The sequence below is a fragment of the Chlorocebus sabaeus genome, chromosome 20, assembly GCF_047675955.1.
Source record: "Chlorocebus sabaeus isolate Y175 chromosome 20, mChlSab1.0.hap1, whole genome shotgun sequence".
Taxonomy (NCBI): Eukaryota; Metazoa; Chordata; class Mammalia; order Primates; family Cercopithecidae; genus Chlorocebus; species Chlorocebus sabaeus.
Window position 1 is genome coordinate 18,678,703 of NC_132923.1, and position 24,506 is coordinate 18,703,208.

At 38.0% G+C, this 24,506-nt stretch overlaps 2 protein-coding genes across 8 annotated transcripts in view; one reads left to right on the plus strand and one right to left on the minus strand.

The window, feature by feature from the left end:
* WDR3 (WD repeat domain 3) overlaps nucleotides 1–11,347 on the minus strand; it is a 30,219-nt gene extending 18,872 nt beyond the window's left edge. Inside the window, exons 1-6 of one of the 3 annotated variants that reach the window (XM_007977389.3) lie at nucleotides 11,208–11,347; nucleotides 7,184–7,386; nucleotides 5,987–6,196; nucleotides 3,771–3,889; nucleotides 2,098–2,176; nucleotides 1,081–1,176 (exon numbers count right to left, since the gene is read on the minus strand). In XM_007977389.3, the coding sequence (XP_007975580.1) occupies nucleotides 1,081–1,176; nucleotides 2,098–2,176; nucleotides 3,771–3,889; nucleotides 5,987–6,196; nucleotides 7,184–7,354 (675 nt within the window). In that variant the 5' untranslated portion in view covers nucleotides 7,355–7,386; nucleotides 11,208–11,347. The other 2 variants (XM_007977393.3, XM_007977391.3) reach the window with 2 other exon arrangements.
* Nucleotides 11,348–11,367: 20 nt separating this feature from the next.
* The window catches only part of GDAP2 (ganglioside induced differentiation associated protein 2), a 69,209-nt gene continuing 56,070 nt past the window's right edge, over nucleotides 11,368–24,506 (plus strand). For 2 of the 5 annotated variants that reach the window (XM_007977385.3, XM_073008449.1), the window contains exons 1-3: nucleotides 11,368–11,542; nucleotides 19,857–20,099; nucleotides 21,542–21,681. In XM_007977385.3, coding sequence (XP_007975576.1) covers nucleotides 19,924–20,099; nucleotides 21,542–21,681 — 316 coding nt within the window. In that variant the 5' untranslated portion in view covers nucleotides 11,368–11,542; nucleotides 19,857–19,923. Of the gene's footprint in view, nucleotides 11,543–11,571; nucleotides 11,936–11,958; nucleotides 12,253–19,856; nucleotides 20,100–21,541; nucleotides 21,682–24,506 lie in introns of those variants that run through there. The other 3 variants (XM_007977386.3, XM_007977387.3, XM_007977388.3) reach the window with 3 other exon arrangements.

Sequence of the window (24,506 nt, forward strand, 5' to 3'; positions counted from 1 at the left end):
TGATCTCCTGGGCTCAAGCCATCCTCCCACCTCAGCCTCCCAAATAGCTGAAACCACAGGCACCACCATGCTTGACTAATTTTAAAATTTTTTGTAGAGACAGGTTCTTGCCATGTTGCCCAGTCTGTTCTCAAACTTGTGTGTGGACTCAAGTGATCCTCCTGTCTCAGCCTCCCAAAGTACTGGGATTACAGGCATGAACTACTGTGCCTGGCCCAAGAGGTAACTCTTAATCCTGAAGACTTAGAAATCTTTCTTATGGCCAATAATAGCTTCTAATCTGTGATCTCCCTTATCAAACCTCTTCAGTAGCAGGGCAGGTATCAGAACTTATTAAAAACTGACTACATAATATACAAACAGAATATTACTCATTATACTATCTCCAAAAACTTTCTATAGCATATGGACTACTGTTTAGTGACAACAGTGAAAAAATGACCCCACTCTTCACTAACTTCAAAATTTTCTCTGTATTTAGGTGAAAGGTCGACCATATTGTAGAACAAAAAATTCAAATTGGCATTAGGAACTGCAAAGGCATCACAAGACAGGTTGATACATTTTCTCCTTAAATAAAAGATAATCCCTAGCCTACTAATGTAACTCCCACCAAAATGGCTGCTGGACACCGCACACACCGAAATTCAGCTAAACCTAAGGTCTGCAAGCTTTTCTTCTATGTAAATTCTTTGAATGTCTAAGAAAGTTACAGATCTTTTCAGAATATACATATTTATAAACATAAAATTCTACATATATGTTTGAGGAGAAAGGTTCACAGATATTCTGAAGGCCATCCATGGACCCCAAAGGTCCAAGAATATCTGATTAAGAGTGCCACAAACTAAAATATTAGTATTACCAGAAACTGTAAGCCTAAAGCTAACCTGAGCTCAAATAAATGAGGATAATGAGCATACAAGGAAGAAAAGCTTTTTTAGGTGTTGCAGGTTATTGATGTGATAGAATTCCTTCTAATACTATGTGAAGTACTCAATAATTACATCTGATTCTAAAACCAAGGTGCTTATGAAACTTCTAAACATGACACTGCCCATGATTTTAAAAAGTAATTACCTCTTGCAGATAAGCTATGTCCCATACCCTCAGTTCACTGTCTGAGGCTCCAGTGATGAGTCGCTTTTCTTCTGACACCAGAACCAACCCCCATACCTGTAGAATATAAAAAGATTTGAGTAATACAACTTTCAAGAGATTCCAGGTAGTATAATATGATGTTCCAAAAGTCTAAGTTACACCGTAGTGAAATGTCTTTAGAACCTTAAAGGCAAAGAAAAGGCATAGCGACAATCCTTTCAAAATGCACTAAGAGAAATCTCACTTTTACAGAGAAAAAAAAATAGCCTGCGGTGAAACTGTTACTTTTGTGATACTACGAGTTTGTCTCTAACCTCCTATAATCAAATTAAGATAATAGCTATTCAGCATAAATCTTAACTGAAATCCACTCAAATGATGATTTTAAGTCTTCTATTTCTTTGCTTTTAGCAGTGTCTAGCAAATAAAAGGTGCCCCACTAATGTCCATGGCATAACTTTCAGCTTCAAGTATCCAGGAATTAAAGAAAGAAAATAATATTGTTGCAAATCAACAAATAATTTAATCTTCTTGTCATTAATTCTAGGTATTACCTTCCTGAATGCCTGATATGAATAAAGCACTGAGGATGCAAAGATGTATAAAAAACAGTCCCTGAACTCAACTGAATAGATCTGTGTTCAAGTAACTATTATAACAGCTACCATATGCTGCTTACCTATCAGTAAGCTAGATGCTGCACACATAATATTATTAAACTTCCCTACATTCATAAAAGTGGACACTTATTATTTAGAAATGAAGAAACTCAGGAATTAAAAACCATCCAAGGTCAATTTTTACTACATATCAGAGCATCAGTATCTGCTTCAATGGCTGACATTGCTTCCATCAAACCAGCCTCACTATCCCTCAAGATGGCATATAATTATTGTGTGCAGTAAAAACAAAGAGCCATGAAAGGGGAAGCGAAGAACACCACCTTTTCCCTTTTGCCTTCCCATTATTTCCCTGGGCCCATGACCCTCCACGTACCTCAGTCCGGTGGCCAACCATTGTTTTAAAGCAGTGCTGAGTATCAAGGTCCCACCATTTCACCATGGTATCTTTCCCACTAGAAGAAGAAACAGGAGAAAAATATATATATCCTGTTTAGGAAAACTTATTCAACTAATAGGGAGATCCAAAACTCACTGTTGCTTTAAAAGGAACATATGCTTCAACAATGTCTAAAGCTCCGATTCTCTCTGATCTTTCTTTTGAAAAGCAAAGAATCATAACTTTCCTTGTAGTTATTCCTGTGCAGAAAATAAAATGTTCCACCTACAAGCACAAGAATGACTTTAGATGCAGAGTACCAAAGAATACAGAATTTGATCCATCATGGCTTCCTCCTATCATTTCCATCATCACAGCATTGGCATTCCCTCAGACAATCTACCATGGAAACATCTTAGACTTCTCCCACTCCCTTGTCTTCCTGTCCAGTTAGTCTCTTGTCCTGAAAATGCCTCCTCTGTGAAGTTTCTAAGTATTGACACCTTCTAGTCCGTTTCTTCACACTAACCTGAACTTAAGTCCTACTACCTGGATTATTTTAACAACTTCTCATTTGGTCTCTGTCCATTGCTGTTCTTTCATCCCATCCAATGTGCAACTGTCAGATAACCTTAATTTTTAATATTTGTACTCACTCAATGTTCCCTGTAGAATGAAAATCAGGCTCTTTGGCAGCATTCTCAAAATTTCCCATTTATTTGTTCCTAACCCCTAAATATAAGCCCGCCCAGCCAATGGCCTCTACTACTCCTGCTCAAACACCTCTTCCCTACCTCTTCACTACATAAATCTAATATAATCCTCCTTCATGAGCAAACTGGAAAAAAAAAAAAACCCTCAAAAACCTGATTTACAAAGTCTATCCCATATAACCCCACCTTACAGTGTTATTTACTTTCCTTTATATTCCCTAAGCTGTAATATATATATTTTCTATTAGAACTATAGAATCATTCTCTTACAGAACCTGTGTTATCTGAACAAGACACTAATTTACCTGTATCCTATCCCACAGAAACAAATCCACCATTGGTAAAGCATTTAGTGCTCACAGCTTTTTCTGAGTTATTACTATGGTTCCTCTAATTAATGCCTGGCAAACCTTGGTATCCCAGCTTTTCCTAGGTGGTCATTCTTTAGGAATATTCATTATTATGTTAGGTTGAACAATATAAGATTGTTGATATTTGATGATTTTTTATGTACACAAATAAAAATTTCAAATGGTTCATCCTAATAGGTGTTTAGAAGGACTATGAAGTACAGTACATCACTCCTCAAAAGGCGAGCCAAATTTAACACCTGGTATTCATATCTTCCCTCTGCTCCATATTCTGATTCCTGGCTTTCTAGAGATCTAGAAGGTAGACAAAGCTCATTCTGTAATGAGCTTCAAAAGGCTAAGAAACATGGAAAAACTGATATCAAGAGAAAAGAATGACGAATTAGAAAAATTATTTTAAAAATAATATAACTTTAGACAGCTCTACGATACTACTTAGAAGAAATGGAAAAAAGGAAAGCAGGAGAACAGGAGAGAACACTAATGCATAAGCATGAGCACACTGCTCATGAGAGAAATGAGTAAGGAAGAAAGCAAATTCTCTCTTCCTAAAAAAGAACTGGAAATTAAACCATTATTTCTTTACCTAGTAACTAGCAGGTTCTTTTCTCGTAGAAACAAGGCTTGTGTGATGGCGTCCTTGTGCCCCTTTAGACGGTAGAGACCACTTTCATTGATCACATCCCATACAATAACATCTGTGTCCTAAAGGGATCAAATAATACAGATGAAAAATAATTTTCTTTACCACATATGGCCTAACTTGACAAACAATGAGACTTAATTATTACAAAGGCAATACATAGTCCTTGTAGAAAATTTGGAAAGCATGGGGAAAGTACAGTGGAATAAACACCAGCCTTATTCCCACCATCCAGAAATAATCAGATATTGTTATTGCTCTAGTTTTTATGTATAATCCAGGTTGTTATTTTCCTATTAGAAATCTGAGATCATGCCATTCCTATCATTTTACAACCTTTTCTTTATTCATTAAATATTATTTCCATTTCTTCCATGTTATTCTAGAGTGTTCACATTTTTAATGCTCACATAATAAAAAATTCTAAAACGATAGCACAACTTATTTTAAAATGTTTCTATTTTAGACATTTAGGTAGTTTCCAACTTTCTGCTGTTATAAATATGCAGAAGTGAACATTCTTATACACAAATTTTTGTATGTATATCTGATTAGAAAAAACTAAAATGAAAAGTTCTTGGGTTGTATGATATGTTTATTTTTAAAGTTTTAGATTGATACCATCAAAATGATCTCCAGGTTGGGCAAATCTATAGAACCAGCAGAGATATGTATGACAAGGCCTGTTTCCCATTCACTTAACTCTATTACTAGTTTTCTCAGAAACTACTACCAAACTCATAAGTAAAAAATGTTCAGTCTTAGTATTTATTTTAATTTACATTTATGAATACAAATGAAAAATATTTTACATGCTTTATGATGATTACTGGCCATTAGTATCTCATTTGAATTGCCAATTCATGTCTTTCTTTTGTCTATCATTCTTTGGGTGTCATCTCTTGACTGTTTGTAAGTTATTAATAGATGAATGATACTAATTCTTTCTTTTTATAGTGAAAATATTAAATATTTTAACTTTTTCAGTTTCCTCTGACTTGTTTTTAATGTACAAATGTTTCAAGTATTCCAATCTACCAACAGTTTCCTTTTTATTTCTTTGCTAATACATTTAAAGTCCTTTTCTACCTTGCTATCAGATATTTACTTATATATTTTCTAGTTTACTTTAAAATGCTATTTTTTTATAGTTAAGTCTTTAATCTTTGTTTTATTTTGGTATATAGCACAAGGTAAAGCTTTAATTTAAAATTTTCCCCCAAATAGCCAGTTGTCTAAGGACTGTTTTATAAGTAATCCATCATTTTTCTACTTATTAAAAATGTCATCTTTAAAATATACTAATTAGGAATGTAAACGTGGATGTGTTTCTGAGATTTCCATTTGGTTGCAAAAATCTATTTTGCATTGATACTTGCATTGAAGTATCAATATGATACTTCTTAAATTTGGGTTTATACGACATTTTAATATCTGAAACTCCTGTTTTATTATTCTTTTCTTCCCAAATGTTGGTGTTTCCAATTCCTTTGCTTTTCCATATTAGGTCAAGTTCTAAGTAACAACTAAAACCTTTACAATATCTATTTAAATATATCTATATTTATGTATAAACATATGTCTAAACATAGCTTTAGCTATATAAATCAATTAGAAAACACTACCATCTTTTCAATGCCTTGTCTTCCCACTCAAGAACATGGATTATATCTCTACAAAAGTCTCCTATTCCATTCTTCAGTAAAGTTTCATGGTATTTTTATGTCTGTTACTTAATCTGTTGTGAATGGAATCTTTTATATTTTCTAACTCATGACTTTTGAGATATAGGAAATCCTACTGACTTTACAGAAGTCAATGGCAAACAATTATTATTTTGTCTCTTCTTTTCCAGTCTTTGTTTTCTTTCCTTATTTTACTGTTTTGGGTAGCACTTCCACAATAAGAGTTATCATGGCTCTCTTCATCTTATTCCTATACTTAATAGGCTTTTATCAGAGAATATGATAAAATGAACAAAAGGAAACAAAATGAACTTCCCAATTCACACCCATCCTCCTCACTCTATTTCTACCATTATACTACTTTGTATATTGGCAGCCCATTGTTTTACCTGACAATTTTTGTCAACAACTTGCTTCGGCGTAAGCCTTACATTCCTTTAATATACCAAAGTCTGGGTTGATTCACAGGCTCACCTTGGACCCAGATGCCAGTCTGCCTCCTAGCTGATCATACTTCAAGGTAGTGATAGCTGCTTTGTGACCATTGAAGGTCACATTTCCTTCCCCACTCAGGAGACTGAAGATTCGGATCGACCCATCCTCATACCCAACAGCTAAGTGTAGCCCATCTGGGGAGGGGCACAAGCAAGTAACTTCTTGTTTAAGCCCCTGAAGGATAAGAATCTGAAATTATAAAAATTAAAAACAATGTAAAAGAGTTAAGCATGAAATCAAGGGAATAGCATAGGAATACTCAGGCACAGTAAAATTAAGAGCACCAATAATTCCAAATTACTCTTATGAATAAAAATGAAACTCTACAATCCATTTCAAGTTTAATATAGAAATTAGTATTTGTACTAGGCAATGAAATATTTAAGAAAAAGCTTAATTATTTTCTCCAAAGCCCTACATTGGTGTAATACATATAAAAACTCCCTAGGCAATAAAATAAATTTAATCCCTTTAATGTAAGTCTTGATCCTAGAACAACACTACGTGATTTTCAATAAAGAGTTGCAAATTCCTTTAACTGAGACCCATTTTATAAGAAAATAATCTGCATGGCAATCGAGTACTACAGTGGTTTTCACCACAAAGGACTCTGGGTGGCAACAAGAATCAAAGTAGTAATCTCTTGGGAATCACAAAATGAGTGGACAATATCAAAATGCCTATATTTGGTTTGGCAAAAGTGGTAGGCTTAGGGAATTCAGTCACACAAAGTATTGAAGTCTAGTTTAACAACACTTGGGCCTTATCCACATTAGAAAAACATTCTGCCAACATAGAGTTACCATCCTTTTACATGTCTAATATTTTATAACCAGCTATAAGCATAAGTCGAACTTGAAAAATAGAATTGGTAGAGAAAAAATACATTAGGAATAAATAATTACTACAAATAATGACCTGTAAATATTCCAACAAATAGACATCTAAGAAATAAGTTCCTATTTCTTTGTGGTTTTCAGAATTTAGTGGAGAAGAACACAAAGGGACTTGATGCTTGGCTAGCTAGACCTAAAGGAAAAAGATTTCTCTTCTCTTCTAAGGGCACACACACACCAAAAAAACTCATGATAAATAAATCAGAGCTCCCCCACTCCTACTACCTCTCCATCCTCAAGTACCAATAAATCAATATCAAACTGGTCATTTTGGGCTCACCTTCTCTCCTTTCCTTAAGTCCCAGATGAAAACGTGTTCACAAGCTGGTACTGCCACATAGCGTCCTTTCTCACCACGAAGTGTCACAAAGACAATATTACCTTTTTGGCTGCCAATGATGCCAAAGACGGCACTAGCAACATAGCGTAGGTACTGCTTGGTGAGCCCCATGTTATGATGTCTGATACCACAGGTGAGGCAATCTGTGCACAGAAACAAAGAAAACTCAGCTCCTTGGGTGCCTTGGTTCTACTAGGTTAGTAAACACCAACTGTTTTTTGTTTTTTGTTTTTGAGACAGAGTCTCACTCTGTCGCCCAGGGTGGAGTGCAGTGGCGGGATCTGGGCTCACAGCAGACTCTGCCTCCTAGGTTCAAGCGATTCCCCTGTCTCAGCCTCCCAAGTAGCTGGGACTACAGGCATGTGCCACCATACCCGGCTAATTTTTGTATTTTTTTTTTTTAGTAGAGATGGGGTTTCACCATGTTGACCAGGCTGGTCTGGAACGCCTGACCTCAATTGATCCGCCCGCCTCTAAAGTGCTGGGATTACAGGTGTGAGCCACTGCGCCCAAACAACACCAACTGTTTATCATGTCAGTAAAAGCATGTAACTTGTGACTTCTTAATCTTTATTTACTCTGAATAATTCATTGACCTAAAATACCTAGACATCTTCATTTTTTATTCCTGTTGACTCAATATAATCCCTCTTCCTCAAGTTCCAGATTAGTCATATTGTCATCCCCAACTCATGCATATCTGACATTATAGGCTCAATGCAGCTAAACTAATTTACTTCTGCCCATTCAACCGGCATCAAAGCTTTTACACAGAGATTGGTAGTCTGAGACTGAACATATTTTTCAGTGACAATTTATTGAAAACCTACCAATTAGACAGGCACCGTTCTAGACACTGGATATACACTATTAATAAGACAAAATCCCTAACCTCATATTACTTAACCTTCTTGTACAGTGGTTATCTAACTCTAGTATACATCCAAATTACCTGGAGGGCTTATGACAACACTGCTAGAAAACACCATCTCATCTCTTCTCCCAGCACCTGTTTCTGATTTCATAAGTCTGGGGTAGGGCCTAGAATTTTTCATTTCTAACAAGTTTCCAAGTGATGCTGCTGTTGCAGTTCTTGGACCACACTTTGAGAACTATTAGTCCATGAAAGTCTGTCCTTCATTTCAAAATCAGAGCAGTCACTTACCCTTGGCATAGAAAATGGGTGAGCAACTTGGCACACTATTTTTGGAAAGATGCCATAATTTCTGCACTTTTATTAAATTCACTGAAAATCCATAATCCACTGGTTATGTATAAAAGGGACAAGAGGTGAATGAAGGAGATAACAGATCAGTCCCATCTGTTCTTTACATGGAAGAGTAAAAAGTATCCCCAAAAAACACCCAGGCAACTTAAAACACACAAAAATAAAGAAGTTACAGTCTTTTATGAGGAGCTGTTTCTTTTTGCTATTGTTTTTTGTTTCTTTGGTTGGTTGATTTAACTCTACAGGGTCTTTCCAATTATCAAATGCTGTTTTAGTCTACTTCAACAAAAAAAAAATTCAATCTCAACTCTCTGATAATATTTTCTGTTAATAATCACTTACTGGCCTCATTGTTTCTCTCACAGGAACCAACATAAAGCCAATTTAAAATCAAGGAAAGATAATGTTAACAGGATAATAATGCTCTTAGCCTAGGCCATTTGATTAATTCCTTCGCAATTCCTCTTATACCTCCAGACTCTGTAGTTGTTCCTTATGTTTGCCTGTCTTTGTACATCTACCACCTCCTATAGTATCTTCCTTGGAGAATTCATATAGCATGCCTAGGTCCACAGACTCCCATATGTCTATTTCCAGTCCTGCCCACCTACATGAATACTAATTATAGAGTTTCCAATATTTACTGAACATCTCCACTTGAATACCTTAGAGTTTCACATTTAACATGTCTATAACCAAACCTACCTTACTTCTGGTATCCCTCTCTTTTTTTCAGACACTAAGACACAATGTTCCCAGTTACTCAGGCTCAAAACCATTTAATAACCTTTGAATCATTAATAAAAAATATTATTATAGCAGCCAAGATTTAGCGAGTGCTTATGCTATAGTAACTGATAACATTAAATGTATATAACTTAGTAAACATACGCAACTGTTTAATTACATACAGCAATTAAGCAATTAATGAAATGAGTTAACATATGCAAAGCACTTAGAAAAGCCTCTAGCACATTGTAAATATAAGTATAAAAAAATTATCCTCAAGCCTGTAATCCCAGCACTTTGGGAGGCCGAGACGGGCGGATCACGAGGTCAGGAGATGGAGACCATCCTGGCTATCACGGTGAAACCCCGTCTCTATTAAAAAAAATACAAAAAACTAGCCGGGCGAGGTGGCGGGCACCTGTAGTCCCAGCTACTCGGGAGGCTGAGGCAGGAGAATGGCGTGAATCCAGGAGGCGGAGCTTGCAGTGAGCTGAGATTACGCCACCGTACTCCAGCCTGGGCGACAGAGCCTCCGTCTCAAAAAAAAAAAAAAAAAAATTATCCATAAGGACCTGGTGTGGTGGCTCATGCCTGTAATTCCAGCACTTTAGGAGGCCAAGGCCTGGAAGTCAAGAGTTTCAGACCAACATGGGCAACACAGCAAGACCCTATCTCTACAAAACGTTTTTTTAAAAATTAACCAGGCATGGTGATGCATTCGGGAGGCTGAGGCAGAAAGATCACTTGAGTCCAGAAGTTCGAGGTTGCAGTGAGCTATGATCACGCCACTGCACTCCAGCCTGGGTGACAGTGAGACTCTATCTCTAAAAATAAATAAACAAATTCTCCACAATAACACTACAAGGGAAGTCATTCTTTCTATCTCTACTTTACAGACAAGGAACTCAGACCCAGAGATGGTAAACTGCTAACCCAAAGTCATTCAGCAGCTAATTGCCAAGGTCAGATCCCAATCCAGCCAGTCTAACTCCAAAATTTCTGCTTTTAACCACTATGCTAAACTGCTTCTCTTTGCCTGTTTCTCTGTAGTCAACTCCACCTGACTGTTACTCTGAAACAGGATGCCTTTCCCTCCAGCACTTTCAGTTCCAGCTCTTTATCACTGGGTTACCGCACTGACTTTCCACCTAGCACCTCCGCCTCCATGTTTTTCACTCTTTTCTTTAAAAGTCATAATACTACAGACTAATCTTTTCAAATGAGCTTTCCCATCCTAAAGCCTTGAAAAGGCTGAATCGTTTGCCAGTTTTCAAAACATTATCCTGTCTAACCTCCGTATTTCTCGAATAAACGTTCCTATCGGGCTGGCTAGTTTCCTTCCTCGTCCTGCGACCTTGTATTCTTCATAGTATTCGTTTTACTTAGAATACATGCATTTTCTCCTCTACTTATTTTAATCAACGTTATCCTCTGAGGCCCACTTCTTTTCGAGTAAACCCAATTCTCACAGCCTTTTTTCATACCCTCGATATTTAAACTACCTCCCAAACAACTTGCACTGTTCACTTTGTTCCACGTGCACAGCTTTCGCCTCCTTTCGGACAGTTCATGACCAAATCTTCTTCCGAGACCCCATCATCTCCGCTTCCTAACCCACAGCCCCCAAAATGATGTTTCCATGATGCACTGAGGGCCTGGACCGTGGTAACAGGCCTGCCACACATTCCTAAACGAGTCTTCGGTCAGGAGAGAGTGACGGAGGGTTCCACACATCGAACACACGGTCAGATCATCCTCAGGCAAGCCTGTGCATACTCACGGTCAGGCAGCTCTGCTCAGCACACGCAACCTCGCCGAGTAGCTGAGGGGTTTCCAAGTACTGCTGTGGGGACGCCCGTAGTTACCTGAGTTCCCCCAGCCCTAGCAACCGGCCCTAAATACGCCTGCCTCGGCTGCTGCTGACATCACGAACGCCTCAGACAGAATCTGCAAAATCGGAGCCGCACAGAAGGCTCTCAGCTCCAAACGTGAACCTCCAGGACTCACCTCAGCCTCCACGAGGTTTCCAGCCGATTGGGCCCGCCCACAAGACGGGCCCCTTCCGGGCCCATTCCGGAAGCCTCTTTCTCCAGAGGTTCCCTTTGCCTTCCAGGAGGAAATGACGGAGAGAGCCGGGCGCTGATTGGCGAGCTCTGGCTGGGAGCGGAAGCCGGTGTTTCGCAGCCGAGAGCATTTGCCGCTGGTCACTCCAGCCTCCTGGGATTTTGACTCCCCCTACTCGGCGCGCTCCTGCTGAGGGTCGCCGGAGATGTCGCTCGGCCGCCTTCTACCAGGAGCCTGATCCGTCCCGCCCGCCGCCCGGATGGGACCGCCGGAGTGCTGTGAGAGGCGGGGCGGAGACCGGGAGGGAAGGCGGGGCGGAGAGGGCCGGGGGCGCGGCCCGAGGCGCACGGGACCCGGCCCTGGTCGGGATTGCAGGCTGAGGGTTTAGTTCTGTCACTTCTCTGGAAGAATGAGCCTGGCATCACTTCCTCGCCTGTTGGTTAGGTTCTCGCCCGAGGCGTTGTCGGGGGCGCCGTGTCGACGAGGAGTGACGGGGTAGGCAGTCAGCGGGCACTAGGGACAGTGGTGCCCTAGCCAAGAAAGCGCGCGCCCTAGGGTGCAAGTGTATAGGGCAGGCGGGAGCTCTTGCTGGTTGTGGCCCCAAAGACAAGTCCATGTTGCCGCTCCTGTGGACTGGACATTCCACGAACCGAGAGCACCTCGGGTGAGGGGTAGGTAGACGCTGAGCCCAGGATGGTGCGTTGTCTAGGTCCCCGCAATCCCTGGAGTGACACTGGCCTGGCTTTGTGTTTCCGCTCTCTGGCCGCTTGAGGGGGAAGTGACCAAGGCTGACTCCTCCTTGTTTGCTCACTGAGATTTAAGTGCTCTGTCACCAAGTGGGAATTAGCTGTTCTCTCTTGCATTTCTACTACTTTATTCTTGAGCTGCATAGAAGTGTTTAGAAATGAGTTCTGATGTCTAGAGCTGTGCAAAATTAAAGCTAACATAGCGGTACAAAAGAAGATCCTACCAGCGCTTCTTGAACAAGGTATCTAAAGCCAGCCTAGAAATTAGACCTTTGTCTACATAATCTGATTTTCTTCAGAGTTTCTTGAGCTTAAGGCATGTTCAGCTAATCTTTCGTATTCAAGAAAATTGCAATAGCAAAGAATGCGTATGATGAGACCTTGGACAGCTGTAGCAGCATAGGAGTTTTGAAACAAGATTGCCGTGTATTGGATGAATGACAAGGGAAGAAATTGTGGCCACAAACTATTATTTTAATAAGTTTGGTGGGAAAGGGAGCATTTGAGTGGGTGTGTATGGTTAATATCCCTGACAGGTGCTGTGCATTATATTATTATGGGGGAAAGCGTGTGCTTCAATGGAAAACTGCATAGTTTCGAGTCTATCTTACCCCTTGGATTAGCTAATTCTAAAAAAGCCATTTTTCAGTTATGTAAACTAGGTAACTGACATCAATGCTAGATAATTTTTGTCAAGACATGCGAATCGCTCTCTTAGAGGTTCAGTGGAAGTTTTGCCTCCTTTTGCATGTTTATTTCAATATTCCTGCTCTAAGGTGTCTAATTCTGGGATTTTCTTTATCTTCTGCCTGGTTCCCTTTTGAGTTAAATAAAATCTTGAACACGGGTTTGGTTTTATATTTGAAGGAGTCATGATTTTACCTTTTCTTTAAAAATTATATTAATATTATTAAATATTATGGGATGGGACAACCACAGATGGAAAAAAAATGATTTTAATATTTTAATAAGAGTTGGTATCAGAGCAACTGTGAGTGGTAAGATAATGCATCTTATAAAATTCCCTATACAGTGTTTCAAGGATATAATTCTACCTCCTTATTTAAGTTTCAAAATGCTCAATATATCAATACTTACAATTAAAACACAGTGCAGTTCATTTAATATGAAGGGGTACTACTAATTCGCTGTGAGGATATGTTCTTTGGGTGCTTTTGAGTGATGATGTTAAATTTGACCCAAGCCATTGACAAACTTAGGAACGTTCTCGTTATACTGTGTTTATTGTTGACATACTTGACTATTTCAGTTAGTCTTCCAATCTGAGAATCTTTTTTAAAAACTGTGATTCTCTCTGATGGCATAAAATGATTCTTAAGTATGGTGTTGGATGGTGGCATAGAATGATTCTTAAGTATGGTATGCACACAAATCTTAATGTACTCTGAACTGTTAAATATTGAAATACAAAGTCATAAAGAATGGTAAACCTGGGAATTAATGGCCGTCAAGTGCATGTACCAGCTGTCTTTGTACTGTTGTTGTCCAGGCTGGTCTGATCAATGTAAGCATTTCGAAAGACAGGTAAACAGGTCAAAAGTTACCATTTTTAATTCTTAAATGATATCATTTTCTTTTTATCCAGACAAAAAGGTTTTTTTGAAATAGTGATCCAAGGTATTATGCCCAATTTTGCCCAGTTTTGAACAATAAAATCTGATCTCTCTAGCCAATCCAATTATTCATATTAAGCAGTATTTAAAGGACTTATTAAACTAAAAGATGACAGGATTTGAGAAAAAAAAAAACAGAAGTTACAGTGTAATGAGAACTGTTTACTCTGTACCATTTGAATTATAAAGGATACATAGTGGGTTATCTTTGTCTTTAGGTCCTCTTCACTAAAGTACTGAAAAGCATATGGCTATGGAAATAGATCTGATTCATTATGGAATCTTCTGTTTGTCCCATGTAGACTTTTTGATCCTTGGAAATTAATCTCTTGCTTCAAGAACCTTTTTTTTTTTTTTAAACTAGGGTTTAGTGTTTGTTTATGAATTTATTCAAAGTACAGAGCCGATCAACTGATTTTCAGTGGACAGTCTTGCTCTTCTTTATTGTTATCAAAAATTCTGGCTGTGACTATAGATTACTGGGAATAGAAGCCTTCTCCTCCCTTTGTCACTTGAGCAATCTGTTTGTATTCTATCACTGAGATTCTAATTCAAATTTGTTTACAAATCTGCTTGTATGAACTCATACACAAACATTTTGGGGAGTGAAAGGATCTGTATCTTTCATGTGATTCTCAAAGGGGCCTGTGACCTTGAGAATGTTAAAAACCACTATTCTCTCAGGGATCAGGTTTTCCTGCTTAGCTTGGGTTTGTGGCTCCATTTACTGTATGTATTACTAAGGTATATGTGTGTTTAGGAGAGGGAGAGATTCAAACCTCTTTTTGATGAGAAGCATCAATGTCTGTTTAGAGATGGAGTTGAAAAAGAATTCAACCTTTGCTAAATACTATGCCACTTCATAAAATGCCATTAAATTTTGTCCGACAACAAGAGCTATGAGCATTACTTTTATTTATTTAACATCCAAACCTTGTGAGTCACAATTACTTAAAAGCTGGGAAAAGGATCCAACAAACTCTACTGACCAGGTCTGATCAGGGTTATAGGAGAACCACCAGGGTGTACTGTCAAAGACGGTAATAGAGTTTTGAGGAGGAAATGATCAGTAATAAATGTGGATAAAATTGGATTAGTTCTTGGATTTGACATTTGGGAAGTTCTTGTTGACCTTGATAGAGCAGTTTTAGCATAGCTATAGAGCGGAAGCAAAACTGCAGTAATTGAGCAAATGTATGAAGAGAAAATAGAGCTACAAAACAAATTACTCTTAAAAAGTCAAGTGGAAAAAAAAAGAGGAGTTTAATATTCTGAAGAAGAAATGAAGTAGAAGAAATAAAAGAGGAAAACCTTTTTGAGAACAGGAGGATTGAGAGGAAGGAAAAAGCAAGATGTGATTGTAAAAGAAGAATTTGTGTTGTAACACTCACTTAAGAGAAGAAATGGTCAAATGAAGGAAATTGCTTAAATTAAGGTGATTTAGCAGGCTTAAAAGTGTGGAATATACCCTCAAATCATCACTTGGAAGTTGGAAACAGTGAATGATTTTGAATTGGAGGGAAGTTAAGGTAATTGTTCTCCTATGCAGTTTTGACACCAGTTATCTCATTTAATGCTCACAATAATCTTAGGAGACTTACTGTTATTTTAGAAATAAAAAAACTGGGCCGGGCGCGGTGGCTCAAGCCTGTAATCCCAGCACTTTGGGAGGCCGAGACGGGTGGATCATGAGGTCAGGAGATTGAGACCATCCTGGCTAACACGGTGAAACCCCATCTCTACTAAAAAATACAAGAAACTAGCTGGGCGAGGTGGCGGGCGCCTGTAGTCCCAGCTACTCGGGAGGCTGAGGCAGGAGAATGGCGTAAACCCGGGAGGCGGAGCTTGTAGTGAGCTGAGATCCGGCCACTGCACCCCAGCCCGGGCGACAGAGCAAGGTTTAGTCTCAAAAAAAAAAGAAAAAAAAAAAGAAAAGAAAAGAAATTAAAAAAAAACTGGTTTAGAGTCAAGGATAACACGACTATTGGATGATGGTCCTGGATCCAAACTCAGACCCTGTGATAACAGAGTCCAAACTCTCACAGTGAAACATACTATCTCTGCCTCACTGTGTAATTGCACATGGAAACATTTACCTTAAAATACTAAAGAAGCTGGATTCAAAATTGTGTCAGTATGATTTTATCTATCACAAAAAAAAGTAGTAACTACATCAAAAGTTGAGGAATTTTTTCCTCCCCCTTAATTTTGGTTTCTTTTCTTTTCCTTCTTTTCATTTCTTTTCTTTTTTGAGATAGGGTTTTGCTCTGTCACCCATGCTGGAGTGTGGTGGCACAATCTTTGCTCACTGCAACCTCCACCTCTTGGGCTCAAGCAATCCTTCTACCTCAGCCACCTGAGTAGCTTGGACTACAGAAGCATAACACCACACCTGGCTAATTTTTTGTATTCTTGTAGAAATGGGGTCTCACTGTGTTGCCCGAGCTGGTCTTGAACTCCTGAGCTCAAGTGATCTCCCCGCCTCAGCCTCCCAATGTGCTGGGATTACAGGTGTGAGCCACCACGTTCAACCAATTTGATATTTTTCAAATGTTCTGTAAACATGTATTACTTAGAGTCAGAAAGAAAAGTTATCTTAGAAAAGCAATTTTGTCCTGAAAGTTGACATTCAAGTTTACAAACTGAAAACTGTTTGTGTTTAATGGATTTGTTTTTAGATTATAGTTAAGAACTTTCAATGTTAGTCATTGTCATAAAAAATCTGCAGATAATTTTTTGAAATTATGAGCTTTTGCTAAGTGTCATTCCATTGAGCATGAGGCAATTTAACCATGATAGATGAGTGTAGTCTTCATTTGTCCTCTGTTCAGCTGGTCTATTGCAAGTCTGAATACTTATAAACAGATAACAAAACTTGTGGAAAGGCCAATTTGATGGACTAAACACCAACTTTTAGGTAAAATTAATTTCTTTATTTCAAAGTAATTTCAAAGGTGTATTTAGTGTCAATAAGAATAGTCTTCTCATGCAAATTTATCATTGTGTAACCTACAAGGCCTTTCTGAAATTATTATATAAATGATCACATTTCCTGTTCCACAGCGTTGATTTAGGCATTAGCATATTCACTAGATCCATGTTTTGTTCCAATTAGCTTCCCATGTATCTCAGCAGGAAACATCACGGAATGTATTGTGGAAGGGCATGCTTGTTTTATTTAACAACAAACATGAAAACCATACTGAAAAACTCAAAAAACTTCATGAGATCATGTCCTTTGCAGTAACATAGATGGAGCTAGAGGCCATTATCCTAAGCAAACTAATACAGGAACAGAAAACCACCTACTGCATGGTCTCACTTATAAGTGGGAGCTACACAGTGAGAACACATGGACACAAAGAAGGGAACGACAGACACTGGGACCTACTTGAGGGTGAAAGGTGGGAGGAGGGAGAGGATCAAAAAACTACCCATCAGGTACTATGCTTATTACCGGGGAGATGTAATAATCTGTACACCAGACCCCTGTGACGTGCAGTTTACCTATATAACTAACCTGCACATGTACCTCTGAACCTAAAAGTTAAGAAAGAGAAAGAACTAAGAGAAAAGAAGAGAGAATCTGAAATTACATGCCTCCTGTTGAAAGACACACCATCTCATATAATCTTGCCAGAACTGACTACTAACAAGAAGTTTTCAAATAACAGAGAAACTTATTGAACCATACTTGAATATGCAAGCAACAAAATCCAGACTGTGGAACACTACAGTTTCAGCACATAAATTTTACAGAAAAGGAAATGTTGGATGGGGGACTTGTAGATTAAAAGAGATTTAAGATATACACTAAAATGTTTTAAATGGCTAATATTAAACTATGGTTTCTAGGGATGCACACTTAGGTGAAAAGGCCATATGAGTATGTAAGAAAGTGATTAAAAGTTATGATAGTAGTTACTTTGGGGGACAGGAAGGGGTTGAGATCATGACAGATCACATGGAGGTACTTTTGGGTGCCTGCACAGTTCTATCTCCTGACTTTGGTGGTGGTTCCAGGGGTGTTTCCTTCATAATAGCTCATTAAACTACACATTTATTTGGGGAGAAAAAAGTTCTCATGCCGACTTTCTTTCCCTGATCATCTATCTGCCCTTATTTATTTCATGTTACCAACAGCCTCCAACTTACCAAACCTGTTAATCAGTTCTTAGTCCTGTTACTCAACCTCTCAGTAGCATTTAAGTGATACGTCTCAAGTATTGCTTGAAATGTTTTCTTCACTTGGCTTTTAGGCTACCACACTTCCTTGGTTTACCTTCCTTTCTTAGCATTCCTTCTCTGTCTCACTTTCTGACTTGTCCTCTTTCCCACCTCTAAGTTTTGTTGTAGGACTCAGTCCGTGGATCTGTTTTCTCTATTTGCATTTACTCTCTAGGCTATCTTGTCCAGTTCCCATAGCTTTAAATACCATCCATATGCTGAGAATTCCAAATTTATATTTTTAGCCCCATCTTCTGTGAGCTCTAGCCTCATATAACCAATTTGCATGTTTGACATAAACACTTGGTCATAGAGTGAGCATCTCAAACTTAGCACACCCAAAAAGACATAAGAAAAAGAAAATCCATTGGTTATCACTCTACCCTACAACCTACTCGAATTTTTCTCTTCTCTGTAAATAGCATAACATTTACTCAATTGTGTAAGCAAGTAATCCAGAAGTTATCTTTGGTTCTGCTCTTTCTCCCTACTGTCTATATTCTTAAGTAAGTCTTGTTGACACCACTTTCAAAATACATTCCAAGTCTAACATTTCTCATCACTACCATCTCACCTAAATTATTGCAGTCATTTTCTATTGATCTCTGCACCTACTCTTGCCCCTTCTCAGTTTCATTGTAGCTACAGTATTCTTTTCAAATATTTATATTTAATCATTACCATGATCAAGATCCTCTAATAGCATCCCCTCATATTTAGAATAAGATCTAAACTTCTTACCATAGTTTACAAACTGTATCCTCTGGCCTTTCCCTCTCTTACCAACCTCATCACCTACCACTCATTACCTAGCTTATTCTGCTTTTCCTAAACTGACCTCCTTGCTCCTCCTGTAGTATACCAAGATCCTTCCTGCCTATTTCGCCTTTGCACTTGCCATTTCCTTTGCCTGAAACATCTCCCAGAGCTTCATGTGGCTTGCTCTTTCATTGTATCTTTCTACTGAGATGTTACCTGTTCTCTCATAGTACTTACTTCCTCTAGTCATTCTGTTAGATACCTGCTTGTTTCTTTATCATGTATCATCTTCTGTCTTCTCCATGGAAGTATATGCTCCCGAAGGGCAGGGACTTGCTCTTATGCACCAGTGTGTACCCAGTACCTAGAATAGTATCTAACACATGGTAGATGCTTGCAAATATTTTTTTTTTTTTTTAGACGGCGTTTTGCTCTCGTTGCCCAGGCCGGAGTGCAATGGCGCAATACAAAGATTTATTCGATGAATGAATATACCATTTTACTGAAATAGATATTTGACTCATAGGCAAATTGATTCTCCTTTTCTCTAGCAACAAATAATTTCCCATTACTTCTCTCTAGTACTTGACACTGTGTGTCTTCCAACACCCTCCTCTTCTAATGTTGGTATTTCAGTACAACCAGCCACCTACCATATCACTGTCTCACACACCATATCCTATAAATTGTCAACTCTTGTTCATCCTTCCTTTGTATTTTGCTTCTTAAATGTGTGCCTCCTTCTGTATCTCCTTTCCTAGTTGAAACCTTTATCATCTCTTTCTACTTGATTGCAGTAACCTCCCAGCTTCTCATTTTGTCTTAGTACATCCTCCACATTATCATCAGACTTTAAATTACACATGTGATTTATCTTTGTATCCCTTGCAGCATCTATCACTTTTTGTTTTTTCAATAGCAGGCACTCAGTGAATGTTGAATGAATAGTCCTGTTTCTGGAAAGTGGAATTGGTGGGCCATGTGATTATTTTAATGGCTGTAATTCTTTGAAAAGAATTTATGCTTAAATAATCACTCTTTAATCCTGTTTTAGAAATGCTGTAACAATTCTTTGCTGTCCATTGTTTTTAATGGACTTGTAAAGTGACTATAATCACACAATATATTATTGGGTTGTTTCACAGTGGAATTTTCTTTACTGCTTTAATGGAATTCAAGTAATATCTGTGCTTCTCTATTAAAATGATTCTTTCTTTTCTCTTAAGCTAAAGTCTTCAGTGAATATTGAATTGCTGAGGAATTTGGGAAAAGACAAATCAAAGTTCCCATTCCATGGATCCCTTAGGTGCGCCTTCCCAGTTTGTGGATGTGGATGCACTACCAAGCTGGGGTGACTCATGCCGAGATGAATTAAATTCCTCTGATACTGCAGCTGAAATATTTCAGGAAGACACTGTTCGATCACCTTTTCTTTATAATAAGGACATCAATGGAAAAGTAGTTCTTTGGTAATTATTTGATTACATCATATCCTGAGGAGATAACACTTTCTCATAATTTATTCTGACCTCTTTTTGTAAGCTCTAGCATTGTTGAAATACAGCTTTACATATACATATATGATTTTATTGAGGTATAATTGACATTTAATAAACTACATATTTAAAGTACACAATATAAGTTTTGACTTGTTAACACATCCATGAAGCCATCACCACAATCAAGATAGTGAATATACCTGTCACCTCCAAAAGTTTTTTTTTCAGTTCCTTTGTAATTCCTCCTTCCTGCGCTTCCCTGCCTCCCCATCCCGAAGCAACCACTGATCTTCTTGTCACTATAGGTTAGTTTGCATTTTCTAGGGTTTTATTTAAATTGAACTATGTGCTTTTTGGTCTGTTTTCAGCAGAATGATTTTAAGTTCATCTGTGTTTTGTGTATCAGTAGTAGTTCATTGCTTTAAAAAACTGCTTCACTGAGATACAATTCATATACAATATAATTCATCAATTCAAATTGCACAACCTAGTGATTTTTAATATAGAGTTGCATAACCTTCACTACAGTCAATTTTAGAACATTTTCATCAGCCCAAAGCCCCATTAGCAGTCACTCCTCATTTTTCCTTAATCCCCCTAGGCAACCACTAATCTACTTTCTTGTCTCTATAGATTTGCCAATTCTGAACATTTCATATAAATGGAATGAATACAATAAAGTTTGTGGTTTTTTGTGACTTAGCATAATGTTTTCAAGGTTCATCCATATTGTAGTACAAATCAATACTTTATTCTTTTTTTTTTTTTTTTTTTGAGATGGAGTCTCGCTCTGTCACCCAGGCTGGAGTGTAGTGGCGCAATCTCAGCTCACTGCAAGCCCCGCCTCCCAGGTTCATACCATTCTCCTGCCTCAGCCTCCCGAGTAGCTGGGACTACAGGTGCCCGCCACCACGCCCAGCTAATTTTTTGTATTTTTAATAGAGACAGGGTTTCACCATGTTAGCCAGGATGGTCTCCATCTCCTGACCTCGCAATCCACCTGCCTCGGCCTCCCAAAGTGCTGGGATTACAGGCATGAGCCACCGTGCCCAGCCAGTACTTTATTCTTCATTAGGATTGAATAATATTCCCTTTTATGGATATACCACATTTATTAGTTCGTTAGTTGATGGATATTTGGATTGCTTCTACTCTCTGGCCGTTATAAATAATGCTGCTATTTCTAAACTGGATGGTTTTGTGAGTTTCAGGGTTATAACAATTGCATTAAAGTTCTAAGATGCCAGATTGTTTTTTAAGTCAGAAATTTCTTTTCTACTATTGCTTAGCTTGTGAGCTAGCAAAACCAACATTTTGAAAAAAGGCAAGGATAAAATGTTTTGAAATAATTAGAAACTAGATTTCTTTTCTTCTTCTTCCCCACACATGTTCGTTCTTTACTGTTTCTTCAGGAAAGGAGATGTGGCATTACTGAACTGTACAGCCATTGTGAATACCAGCAATGAAAGTCTCACAGATAAGAATCCCGTGTCAGAAAGTATCTTCATGCTTGCAGGGCCTGATTTGAAGGAAGATCTCCAGAAACTTAAAGGTGAGTGAATTTTCTTTCGTATGTTATCATTTAGGAAACATTCATTTTGATGTCCTCTACCTTGAAGAGGCATGTTTTGTGGGAAAATTATATAGATGTAGCTGTTTTTCTTTTGTTGAAACTAAAAAACTGCTTTTAAAAGCTCCATTTTAACAAAATTTATTACATTTTGAAATGTGTTAAAAACTGAGTCCTGAGAATTTACTAGCAGTAAAACTTCTTTGTCCTGTCCTGGATTTTAAGTGACAATCACTGTAGCTGATTAGATCTTTGGTAGCATTTTCTTGGCTGCATATTTTCTTGCACAAAACATGCAAGAAAAGCCTGGTGAGATGACTATCCTCCTGAACTGAAAAGCTGTTAAATTACCAACTTTGCAGCCCTTTGTTATTTGAGCCCAAATGAAATACTGTGAAATTCAATCTTCCCATTGTATAAAAACTATTTATGAAATACAGCAATGTTGCTTAAAATGTAAACAGCAAAGTTAATGTGTATAAAATCTTGCTTCCCTTCTCTTCTATCATTTAACACTGACAACTGGTTTCTAACCTAATAAAAATATTAGAACTTGATCAGGAATACTGATAAGTGCTGACTCTATGAAGGAAGGGATAGAATGGGAAGAATTGCATTTTTTGATCCAGAAACCGAATTTTGACTGTAAGGACAGAGTGGGGGAAATGATCGTAACTAAACTGCAAAACAATATACCGTGAAGAACATGTAGAAACTAGAAAGGATATTGAAGATAATACTGAGAAGTACTTTGCTAAAAGGAACAGAGAAGTTGGTCTGGAAAAATTCCTAATGGCATGTGTGTGTATGCTTACATACACCTTAGAGCTAGACTTATGGATAATAAAGAAAGTAAGAAAATTTAACACAAATATACAAGTAAAACCTCCATATTAAACTGCGTGTTTGAGCATCTCCAAGCTGAGATTCATACTATATAACTCTGCCCTTTACTAACTGTGTGACTTAAGACCGGTTACTTCACCTCTGAGTCTGAGCTTCCTCATCTCTAAAATGGGGGGATAGTAATGGTAGTTCCTACCTCAGTTCCTGACATATAGCAAGAGCTTAAAATTTGGCAATGGACAAAACTAATATCTTGAAGACTAAATTAAATAATGGACATTAGATGCTAAGCACATCCTAAGTGTTCAACAAGTATTATTTCTGGTGTTAGTTATTAGGCCCCAGTTGTGTGTTTAATGAATCAGTGCCAACCTTTAGGTTATTACTAAAGGGCTGCATACTTAATCCTATCCCCTTTTTACATTTTTATTAAAGACTTAACAAAAACAAGCATGACTTACCAAATTTGTAGATGATAGAAAGCTAAAAGAGTAACAGGAAATACTGGATGATAGACTAAAGATTTTCATGTGACTAGAAGTATAAGCCAAAAAATGAAAAAATTAATGGAGATGAATATTAAAGTTTTGCAGTAAGTTTAAAATGATGGGGAAACATCATTTGTTTAACACTTTATGTCTCAGTAAAATGGCATTATTTTCCATTCCATTTTTCTTTTTCTTTCTTTCTTTTTTTTTTTTTTTTTTTTTTTTTCCTGAGACAGAGTCTTACTCTGTCACCCAGGCTAGAGTGCAGTGGTATGATCTTGGCTCACCACAACCTCCACCTCCCAGGTTCAAGTGATTCTCCTGCCTCACCCTCCCGAGTAGCCGGGACTACAGGTGTGTGCCACCATACCTGGCTGATTTTTGTATTTTTATTGGAGATGGGGTTTCACCATGCTGGCCAGGCTGGTCTTGAACTCCTGACCTCAAGTGATCTGCCTGCTTCAGCCTCCCAAAATGCTGGGATTACAGGCATAAGCCACCATGTCCAGCCTCCCATTCCATTTTTCTTTTCTAGGAACCCTAGTGTTAACACTTCCCTCTTTCTTATCCCTCACAAAAAGTCTATCGTCATGCCCTAAATTAATCTTAAATCTATTTCTGTCACCATTGTCTCCAGCAGCTAGTATATGCAACCATCATTCCCCACATAGACTACAGCCATATCCTCTCTCCCAACTGGTCTTGCTACATCTATTCTTCGTTTCTTAAATCCATTGTCCACACACAACCAGTAAGTGTAAACCCCTTCTTATTGTTCCTTTATTTCAAACTATTTAGTGACCTGTCATTAAACTTAAATTCTAAACTCCTTAAACTGATCCCCATGTCCTTGCAAGATTTCACTCACTTTTCTCCAGGCTTATCCCATGCCCCCTTTTCCCTTCCTTACCATGCTTCAGCCAAACTGATCTCTTCTCACTACCTTGCCATCCAAGCTCCTTTCCAGTTTTGCACTTGCTGTTGTTCTTTCTCTCAGTTGTCAACCTTTATTCTTAAGTCTTGGCTCATATCTCTTCCTCAAAGCACTATTTCTTTTTACTTCAGAATATATCAGACCACCCATAGTATATGCTCCCAGCCTGCAGTACTTCTCTCTTGTTTGCTTATCACAGTTGTAATCTTGTACATTGTCTTCTGATAACTGTATCCCCATTAAACTGTAAACTCCATATGGACAAGAACTGTATGTCTTTTATTACTACTTTTTAGGAGTAATAAATTGGAGTATACTTAACAGAAAATTACTAACATTATGGAAACCACATTATTTAAAGAGCTAGGATTAGCATAGAGAATAGAATATTTGGGGGAAACAGTACTTATTCTCAAATACTTGAAAAAGGATCATATTGAGGAGGGAGAATGATAATCATGGTGGGTTCCTAGAATCCTTGATAAGAAGATACATAAAACTGTATGTCAGTTCAGTTAGTATCTAAGCATCGATACTAA